Genomic DNA, 11,084 nt, shown 5'->3' with positions numbered 1-11,084 from the left:
CAGACTTTCCTGCCCAGGCTGGCTTGAAGTTGGAAGCCTCAGATCTCAGCCTTTTGAGTAGTGAGGATGGTAAGTGTGAGCCACTAGCTACTTTCATGACTCCAGAATTATACTGTAATGCACACAATTGCAGAAGAAGCAGGATAATTGTTTAGGATAGTTTTCCACTTTCTATTAGAAACCTTGAAACGTGAGACACCTTTCTTAGACCTTTCTTTATGTGGCATTACAGCTTGCAGCATTCTGCTGAGTAGACAGGCTAAGCAGATGACGTAGGGAATGTCACTCAGCGTTTGGCCCCAGCCCCCACTTTTGTGGACTGTCCATTAGCAGATGTCAGTGCCATCTGCGTAGAACTGGCATGTATGCATGTAGAAGCTTTGACAGCCTTTGGATTTTGCCAGAACATTCGAACATAGAAGGAAATATGAAAATATATCAGACAGTGACAATTTGGGGGGAAGATCCCTTGCCACAGACAGCTTGAAGAGCCTAATTTAGAACTTCAGTTGGCAGGAGCAGATGAGATCACAGTTCAGTGTTAGAAGTGTGGGCTTCTGAATCAAGCAAAGGAGTGTGTGTGTGTGTGTGTGTGTGTGTGTGTGTGTATGTGTGTGTGTGTGTGTGATATCTGATGCTGTCTGTTGCTGTGGTTTTGAGCAGGTTACTTAAAACTCCTTGGGCCTCAGTTTCCTCACCTAGAAAATGGATATAACACTACGTCCTGTTTTATTCCATGCTGAAATAAAACCACAGGAGACAACCCAGGGTTAATGCTGCATACAAAGCAAGGGAACTGGTGACATTTTTTTTCCCGGGTTCATATCCTGGCATTTAGTCTTGGCTGCAGAAATATGGAAGTGTAACCTGGAGACAGAGTTGGATTCAATAGCAGCCTTCACCAGGCATAACACCTGCCAAGAGCACTGAGTTTTGCTTTATTCAGTGGCACTGGGGGACTTCTGGCACGTTCTAGCAGCCCTCTCGCCTGGGAGAGACCATGACCAAGTGAACCTGGTGACCATTACTTAACAGTGTACATTTCTGCTGTAAAATCCCGGAGCTCAACGTCAGTTGCCCGAGGCTCACACCTGTAATCCTAACTGTTCAAGAAGCGGAGCCCTAAGGATCCTAGTTCAAAGCTAGCTGGAAGCACAGAAGTCTGTGAGACTCTTATCTCTTAAGTTTTAAAAATTCTATGAGATTCCTATCTCCAAGTGGTAAAAGGCCGGCCTTGAGGGAAAATGCCACCGAGGCCCTGAGTTCTAGCCCCAGGGACGGCATCCTGCGCTTAGGTCCTGGACTTAGTTCCTGGATTCTTGCCCTCTCCTCCCTGCACCCATGCCAGCCTGTTCCCCAGGCTTCCCAGACCCACTAACGTGGCACCCCTGGCTGTCTTTCAGGTGCGCCCTGCCCTGCCCGGCGCTCTGGGACCCCGAGGAGGCCCTGGCCCGAGGCCTTGCCATGAAGCCACACTTGAAGCAATGGAGACAACGCATGCTCCTCGGGATCTTCGTCTGGGGGCTGCTCTTCCTGGTCATCTTCATCTACTTCACCGACAGCAACCCCGCCGAGCCCGCGCCCAGTTCCTTCTCCTTCCTGGAGACCAGGCGGCTCCTGCCCCTCCAGGGCCGCCAGCGGGCCATCATGGGCGCCCTGCAGGAGGGCCCCTCCCCAGGGAGCCTGGATCCCAACCCGGCGCCCCGGGCGGCCGGGCCCCCCGTGGGTCCCTTCCACGCGGGAGGACCTGGGGACCCGCCGACGTGGGAGCAGGCCCCCGGTGGCCTGGGCCACTCCGAGTTGCTTCCGTCGCAGACGGGGAGGAGATCTCAAAGCGCCTTCTACCCTGAGGACGACGACTACTTCTTCGCCGTGGGGCCGCCGGGCTGGCAGAGCCACGAGCCGGGGACCCCGGGCTGGCAGCCCCCCGGGGAGCCAGCGCCGCGGCGGGGCGCGCCGCGGAGGCAGCGCGGGAGGAAGGCCCGGAGCCAGGCCTCGGAGGAGGGCGGCGACGAGGGGGAGCGGCTGTCGGCCTCCATGTCCCGGGCCCTGCTGTCGCGGCTGTGGAAGGGCAACGTGTCGTCGCGCATGCTGGCCCCGCGCCTGCAGAAGGCCATGCGCGATTACATGGCGGCCAACAAGCACGGGGTGCGCTTCCGGAGCCCGCGCCCCGCCGCGCGCCGCGCCCGCAGCCGCGCCCAGCTGCTGTGCGAGCTGCAGCGGCGCGGCCGCGTGCGCACCCTGGACGGCACCGAGGCGCCCTTCGCCGCGCTGGGCTGGCGCCGCCTCGTGCCCGCCCTGCCCCTCGCCGCCCAGCTCCACGCGCGCGGCCCGCGCACCTGCGCCGTCGTCATGTCGGCCGGGGCCATCCTCAACTCCTCGCTGGGAGAGGAGATAGGTGCGTCCCGTCCCCCACCCCACCCCACCCCACCCCACCCCCGGGGGCTGCGGGAAGAGGGGGGGGGGCTGGGGATCCGAGATGGTGTCTTCTTAGGGACATGGTGGAGCAGGGGGAATTGAGGACAGGAGCCATGTCCCCCGGCATGCCAGGTGCCAACCCCACCCTTTGCCCTAGGCCTTTCCGCTGTTGCCAGGGGGTTACTGGGTGTTCCCTGGTGGCCAAAGTCACCAGAAGCCCTCCCGCGGAGTGGAAACAGGACAAGGCAGCAGGAGGTCCCTGTGGGTGGTATCTCCTACGAGGACACAGGGAGATGATTATTTTTCCCCTGATACTGGGATTGGAACTCAGGACCTTGGTCTTGCGAGGCTGGTGGTGCTCAACCACTTGAACCATCACCTCCACCTTGCTCTAGGCTGCTTATTGTGGAGTTGAAGTCTCACAGCCTTTGCTGCCTGAGCTGGCCTCAAGCTGAGAACCTCTAGATTTCAGCCTCCTGAGGAGCTGGGATTATGGCACGAGTCACCAGAATCCAGCACGGGAGGATTATGGCGGCCACTTCGAGGACCAAATTTAGTGGGCCCCGAGATTGGGGTTAGTACTGAAAATATGGGTGGGAAAGCACGGTTGGCCTGTCAGCTATTGACACAAGCTTAGCTTCTCAGCATAACATCGCTGTGGCCAAGCCTGGTTCCATTTGCCCTGCAAACACCACCACATCTGTTTGGGGACATAGGTCCTGCCATTGGTCAGGGTGCTGGAAAGAAAGAAAGAGGGTGAAAGAAGACATGTTCTACAGTTGTGAGCGCTTTCAAACTTGCAATCTGTACAACAGGCGGACAGGTGGGAAACTCAGGCAGGGTTTCTATGTTGCATGCTTGAGGTAGAATCCCTTCCTCTAGAAACATTCCACTTTGTTCTCCAAGCTTGCCACGGATCAGATTCCCCACCTACAATGGGAGCAGTAATGTGCTTTGTTCAAAGTCTTAGTGGTTTAGCTGGGCTCCGTGGCTCAAGTCTGTAGTTCCAGATACTTGAGAGTTAGGGATTGGGTAGGGGGCGGGGTGAAAATTCTCTTAGACTCCAGTCTCACCCAATGTCATCCCGAGCCATGGGGAAAGCGCAATGGCTGGGTGCAGTTCACCTCTTATCCTAACCACCTATGGAAGCACAAAGCCCACTGGGATAGAAAAGTCCACGAGACTCCTATTTCCAACTAAACAGCAAAAAGCCAGAAGTGGAGCAGTGACTCAATGGCAGAGTGCCAACCTTGAGTGTAAAAGCAAAAGAGAATGGTTGGTGACTGTTTCCTTAGGCTGAGAGGGCAGCAACACAGACTTCAAGGCACATGTTCTCGGGAATGAGGCAACAACCCATCTAGACTCGTGATTTGGGGTCCCTGTGTCTTGGGACTGACCTTATAGCAGGCTTACAGTAATACTGCCCGTGTCTCACGTAAGCTTGGAGCCAAACCAGAGCAAAGCACCCTGCAATTTATTAGCCATGTGCAGAGGTTTAAGGCCCCTGGGGTGAAATAACACCACCGTTTCTCCTCATTTCTGAGGACCAACATCAATAATGCAAGGGAGGAATTTAGGTATTAAGCTTTGAAGCAGCTGGTAACCTGCTTCTGGTTTGTTTTAAACACCGCTGCATCGTAAATATGTGGTATTTGGATAGCTTTTACAGGCCAGGGAGAATTCCCACACTCTTTATGCCTGCATAAATATCCCTGTCCACAGCCTTTTAAACACTATTTAGAACTAGGAAGAAGGTATGAAAGACACCAAGAAGTCTGTGTTTATGCAGAACCAAGTTATGTACCTGCTAGTGTCTAGTGTCCAAATTTAATTCACGATGTAGCACTCATATGATTGTTTATATGATTAGAATTGTAAAGTCACAGATGGAAAGCATGTCTGGAAACTTTTTTTTAATTGTCTATCTTAGCCAGATGCAGTGGCTCATGACTTACAGTCCCAGCTATTCACAAGGCAGAGATTGGGAAGATTGAATTTAAGATCAGTTTGGGCAAAAAGTTCAGGAAACCTCTCAATAACCACAACCAAAACTGTTGGGCATGGTAGTACATGCCTTTTATTCCAGCTACACAAGAAGAGTAAAGAGGCTCTCTATGGAGGCCAGCTGGGACACAAATGTAATACTCTGTCTCAAAATTAACCAAAGCAAAAAGGGATAGAGGTATGACTCAGGTGGTAGAAGGCCAGCCTAGCTCAAACTCCCATTACATGAAAATTGCCTTGCTTTTTATTTCCGTTCCTTTGAATCAGATGTTCATACAACCACATCACTGCGCGGTTGCTGCACCGAGACTGAGCTTTCTAAGCTTGGGTCGCTGTCAGCCTTGTGCATACCAGGTGCTTACCTTTCTCCTGCTCACCTGAGATGTCAGTGCAAGTCACAGTCGTTAAGTCACTAATAGCTTTCGTGGCAGAAACAAACTCATGAGGCAGCAGATTCCTTCAGGACCCTTGCAATGTTGGGGCATGCGTTAGCCAAGCTCAGGTTGACCCCTAAATACCTGCCTCTGAATTTGCTAAATGCAGATTAAGAATTACCAGAGGAGGCGTGACCCAGTGAGATATCAAAGGCAGGACTGAGAGGTGACCCCTGCAGCATCTGACCCTACTCTAGGCAGATAGCCCCAGTACTACATAGTTCCTTCCTTCCTTCCCCCCCAGAGAGACACCCCCGCCCTCATGCCTGCCTATTTGTTGATTAGCTGCCGCTTAACGCCCCCTGGTGTTTGTTCCAGGGAAATGAAGTCCTGTCCCTAGATCCTTTCTGTTAAACTGAGTCCCACAGAACAATTGCTTGGGGCTGGGAAAGTGTAAAAGTTGTTAAACTACAAGTAAAGTACAAAGGTTTTGAATATGTTATTGAAGCTGCTGAGGAAACATGAAACATTCCAGAAGGCACGAGCTGATGACCTGGTGTCAGATTGTACCTACGAGGTAATAATTTCCTGATGAAGTCACTCTTGGTGCTCCCATCGAAGTGCTCCTGAGGAGCAATAGCTTTGGAAGTGGCCACGTGACTCCAGTGGTAGAGTGCCAGCCTCGAACGAAAAAGCCAAGCAGAGCATGAGGCCCTGAGTTCAAGCCCCAGGACCTGCACAAAGGCAAACAAACAAACAAATAAGAAAACCCAGCAATAGCCTTAAAATGGAAGATTATAGAGTCTGTATTTTGAACACGTGGCATCTAGCAAGAGGGTAGGAAGTGGGAGACCCACATTAGCTATTTATTGTCCCCAAGTTCCTTACCTGCTCCTGCGCTAGACGCAGAGGTGACACAGGCACAGACCTAGGCCTCAGATTCTGTGGCCCTGCGGGGACAATGCAGGTCACCAACAGAAATGCAGTACTTTGTGGGTAAGGGAAAGGCACAGAGGGGTATATACCCACAAGGGTGGGGAAGACCCTCTGAGAGCTACTGCCTGGGTGAGCAGAGAAGAGGGCGGAAAGCCTGCTCTGACAGAGATCAGGCCGGCAGTCCAGCGGGGGGAGGAGACATGAATCAGCACAGTGTGTGGGTGACCCGGGCCCCAGGAAGTCCAAGAGCCCAAAGCTGGGGAAGGCGGCCACACTGGCTAAAGGGTAGTAGAGCAGGGCACAGACCCTTTTGCAAGCCATTCTGCGCAAATCGACTTCATTCCATTGCTGGAACAGCTGCACCTCAGCAGACTTATGCTTTAGACAAGATCTTTCCTGACCATGTGTTCTGAGTGTGGCTGTTGTACACTGTTACCGCAGCCCTGTAAGCTCAGCCTGTATCTGAGGAACAGAAGCTCCCATTCCTATACCCAAAAGGCCGAGACAGAGGGATATTACAAGCAGGGGACCAGTGGCACCCATTTCTAGGAGTGATGACACCCAAGCCTGGATTTCAGGACATTTTTTTTTTTAATTCAGTCTTGGATATTTAGCAGGCATTTTCTCTTAAGGGAACTAAGTGAACCTATCACTTTGTAGTGGGGTTTGAACCCGACTAAAAGGGCCTTACACTTGCTTGACTTGATCGCATGCTTGCCTGGTGCTCTCCTACTTGAGCCATGCTGCCAACCCTGCATTTTACGAGGTATTTTGGAGATTATCACAGACCTTGCTGCCCTACCTGGCTCTGAACTGAGATCCTTCAGATCTCAGCCTCCTACGTAGCTAGAATGACACACATGAGAAACTGGCGACCAGCCTAGTCAGTCAGTTTTTAAGCAACCATGGCCAGGTGTGCTGTCGGTGGTAAAACTCAGGCTTTTGACTGTGAACTTAGAGGTTTCTTACCCTTCAGAAGTGAGGAGCTCCACATGATATTAATCCAGGTGGTGGTTTTGTTTTTTTTTTTATACTTTCTAATGGAATGAATCGACATTTGAGAGCTGACAGAGTTTTCAAATGATCTTTGCATGATATTACGGAATTGTGCATGAGTGAGAGGCCCACATTAAGAACAAAATAGATTAATGGGCACTAATGTGGCAGAACTACTTAAATTTACACCCATTAATTTAAATTTTCTGTAATTCCACAGTTCGCAGGCCTTGTTATGTTAAACACGAAAGTGTTCTGGGAGGTTCTTGGGAAGGAGACTCCTGGGTGGTGGATATAGACTGGCTGACAGTAGACACTGGCTTGATCCTTTATAATTAAAATAAGAAGTCCTCAGTTTATGAAGACAAAAGGGTTCATCAAAGCCAGGCATCAGTAGCTCATGCCTGTAGTTCTAGATACTAGGAAACTGAGATCTGAGGATAGCATTTCAAAGCCAGTCCAGGCAGGAAAGTTTGTGAGAGTTTTATTTCCAATTAACTAGCCAAAAGAGAGAAGTAGAGCTATGGCTCAAGTGGTAAAATGCCAACTTTGAGCAAACAATGAAGGGTCAGTACCAAGGTCCTCTAGTACTGGCACACACACACACACACACACACACACACACACACACACCCTCATTAATAAAATTTTCAAAAGCCACATCGCAACCAACCTTTAACAAGCTAGCACTTGTGTGTGTGTGTGTGTGCGTGCGTTGTGTGTGTGTATGTATTTCACAGATCGCTTGGCAGACCACTAAAATAGCCTTCCCTTTGGGTAGGACCCACCTTAGTCTTTATCCACGAAAGCCTATGTGTTTATGCACTAAAGCAACATCTTGTAAACACTGAAAGCAAAAGGGATAAGAAGCTAAGTGTCTTCTAAAACATCAAACTTAGAGCTGGGCACCGGTCACTCATGCCTGTAATCAGGAGGCTGAGATCTGAAGATCATGGGTCAAAGCCAGCCCAGGCAGGAAAGTCCGTGAGATTCTTACCTCCAATTAACTACTTGGAAACAGCTGGAAGTGGTGCTGTGCTCAAGTGATAGAGCACTAGCTTTGAGCACAGAGAGGCTCAGAGACGGAGCCCAGGCCCCGACTTCAAGCCTTAGGACCAGCAAAAAAAAAAAAAAAAAAGCCAAACTTAGAGGAGATTTGCAAATACTTAAAACATGCCAGTCTTCTCGCTGCTTTCTTTGCTGTTTAAAATTTTCATGACAAATATTATTTTAATATAAATTAGTGAATAAAACATTAAATTTTTATCCTACTTTTTAATGCAGTGACTATAATATCAATATTCTTTTATAAATATTTCCTGATTCCACAATGCAAGTGCTAATGCTTTGGTAATCTAAATTTTGTAGCTCCAATAACTTTTGTCTGTTTTTTTAAAAAATGAAAACACACTGTTCAATAAAAATAAGTAATAAAGCAATATGCGCCCCCCCCCCAAAATGCAAAGAACTTACAATGTAACATAAAGAAGCAGCTCTTAAAGCTGAATCCAAGTGGTTTGTGCATGCAATCCTAGCTACTTGGGAGGCTGAGATCTGAGGGTCATGGTTTGAATTCAGCCTACAGAGAAGTTTGTAAGATTTTTACTTCCAGTTAACTACTAAAAAGACATAAGTGGAGCTGTGGCTCAAGTGTTAGAGCACCAGCCTTGAGCAAAAAGGCCAAGTGAAGGCAAAAGACACTGAGTTCAAGCCTAAGTATTGGGCCCCCTACCCAAACCCAATAAAAGAAGATCCAGCTCTTAGTAGGAAGTATTAAGATATTTTTGTACAATTTACCCAGAGCATATCTTTTAGAGATTTGCAACATAATTTTTCTAAAGAGCCAGGTAGCATTTTAAGATTTTCAGACCATGAAGTCTGTTTGAACAACTCAACTGTGCAATTGTAGACATAGGTTCAAAAATAAATGTGTGCATGCACACATTTCAACTTTATATACTAATCCTTCAACTTTATATACTAAACCTGGTGGCAGGCCATAGGTTGGTCATAACTTGGTCCAATGGTCCAAAGAGGTACCCTTTGTGAGTTTGTTGCATTCCAAAAGTTTCATCTTTTTGTCACTCAGAACTAGAGCTCCAGTCTGGTGCCTGGGGCTTGCTTCTGCAGTTCTAGCTGTTTGCAGAGCTGAGAACTGAAGGACAGTGGTTTGAGGCCAGTCCAGGTAGAAGAGCTCACCTACAGCTGGGGCAGTGGTTTGTACCTGCCATCCTAAGCTAAGTGAGAGGAAGAAATTGGGAGGACTGTGGTTCCAGGCAAACCTAGGAAGAAAAGTCTGCAAGACTCCATCATCCTGTAGATGACAACGGAAAGCCAAAAATAGGCAGGTCATAGTCCTGGAGCATGCCTGGGTCAGAAGCAAGGTCCTATCTCAAAAATAATCAGCAAAAACCCAGGCTGGAGGCATGGTTCAGTGGTGGATCACCTGTCTAGCAAGCTGGAGGCTTCAAGATTAAAGCAGACAAACAAAGAAAGCCAGAACATTCCAATCCATTATGGCTCAGGTCTCATTAATAAAGGCACATTTTCCAGCATTGTTTTGGCGGGACATACATGATAGTTTAACCCTTCTAAGGAGTCAAAAGACTCCCAAGGAGGGAGCAGCAGGACCCAGGGGAAGAAGGGTAGCTTCCCTCCATTTGTATGATATATGGTCACAGTAAATGAGGTGACTACATGTCCACATGGCTCATGCGAATATCACACACACACACACACACACATACACACACACACACACACACACACACACACCAGATGAGCATTCTCTGATCTTCTGCCTCTCTCATCAGCTTACCTCCTTCTGTAGTTCTACTTTCCCAGTATTCTAGAGCCTTCCAAGAAATGGCTGCAGAAAGCATACTACTTGTGACCTATGAATGAAACTTAAATGACAAGATCCTATGTAACTGAATGAGTTCATGCATACATACGCAGGCATTGCCGTACTATTAGACAGGTCTGAAAAATGCATGTGTCTTTAGGTGAGGTTGCCTTCATGCTAACATCGTAGTCTGCCTTTCCATTAACTGAGCCACAGCGTCGCTAGGCAACACAGCTGGTTGGGAGCACTGTCCTGTTACCAACTGCGTGTGACTGACAGTGTACTTCCTGATGCATCGCCTGAGCCAAGCTCTCTTCCCAAGTCAACGGCACATTATCTGAACAGCTGTGCATGTATATCTAGCTTCAGGTATTGGAAGATTTTTCTCTAACCTTTTTTCCTAGATTCAACAGACCAAAAGTAAACTTGTCCCTATATGCCTTTAGATTCTCACGATGCGGTTTTGAGATTTAACTCAGCTCCTACCCGAGGTTATGAGAAAGATGTCGGAAATAAAACCACAGTCCGCATCATTAACTCCCAGGTAAGATGGATGAAGTGTTTCTAGAGGCCCATTCTATAGGTAAATGGTGAGACCAGATAAGTGAACAGGAATTACCTGGTTGTCTGTGACCACTGTAACTGCACATGCACTTTGTAATTATAAAGAATTGACAAAAATGCAGAGAAATGGGAACTTAGATGTGATACAACTAGGGGAAAAGAATTAAAATCCAACACAAAATCAAATTACATACAGAAACACATTTTGAATTAGAGACTTAGCATGTAACAATTGGGGAAGGAAGAAAAAGTATCAAACAAAAGAAATCTGGGCATTATAAATGCAGTAGGTAAATCACAGCTACTCAGGAGGTTGCGATCTGAAGACTGTGGTTGGAAGCCAGCCCAAGCAGATAAATTAGGGATATTCTTATATCCAATTAACTAGCAAAAGGTCAGGTATGGAGGTGAAGCACAAGAGGTAGAGTACCAGCCTTGAGTGATAAAGCCAATCAAGTGTAAGAGGCCCTAAAAAGACAATGAGAGGCCCTGAGTTCAAGCCCTAGTAGTAGCGCACACACACACACACACACACACACACACACACACACACACACCCCACAAACCTAGAGTTAAAGGGAGACAAAGCCACAAATCTGAGAGCTAATAAGATATCTTTGAAATTTCACCTGTTACTTTGGAACTTGTAAAAACAAAAAAAAAAATGAATTATTTTGAAAATGAAAACACCTCTTTTGTTTATGTTCTTAATAAGAATGACTTCCAAGCTTGGATGCCTGAGGCTCTTGCTTGTAATTCTAGCTACTCAGGAGGCTGAGCTATGAGATATGAGATCATGGCTTGAAGCCAGCCCAAGCAAAAAAGTATGGGAGATTCTTATCTTCAATTAACCACCAGAAGTAGATGGAAATGGAGCTGTGGCTTAAGTGGTAGAATGCTAGCCATGAGCCAAAGAGCTCAGAGATAGCATTCAGGCCCTGAGTTCA

General features: G+C 48.1%; 1 protein-coding gene across 1 annotated transcript in view; it reads left to right on the top strand.

Moving 5' to 3' along the window:
- The first annotated feature begins 1,412 nt into the window (after positions 1-1,412).
- The window catches only part of St6gal2 (ST6 beta-galactoside alpha-2,6-sialyltransferase 2), a 31,765-nt gene continuing 22,093 nt past the window's right edge, over positions 1,413-11,084 (top strand). The window contains exons 1-2 of the mRNA XM_048352483.1: positions 1,413-2,398; positions 10,020-10,117. Of these exons, the coding sequence (XP_048208440.1) occupies positions 1,465-2,398; positions 10,020-10,117 (1,032 nt within the window). The 5' untranslated portion in view covers positions 1,413-1,464. The remainder of the gene's footprint in view (positions 2,399-10,019; positions 10,118-11,084) is intronic.

Source organism: Perognathus longimembris, chromosome 8 (assembly GCF_023159225.1).
Source record: "Perognathus longimembris pacificus isolate PPM17 chromosome 8, ASM2315922v1, whole genome shotgun sequence".
Lineage (NCBI taxonomy): Eukaryota > Metazoa > Chordata > Mammalia > Rodentia > Heteromyidae > Perognathus > Perognathus longimembris.
This window is presented reverse-complemented; position numbering and strand designations above follow the sequence as displayed.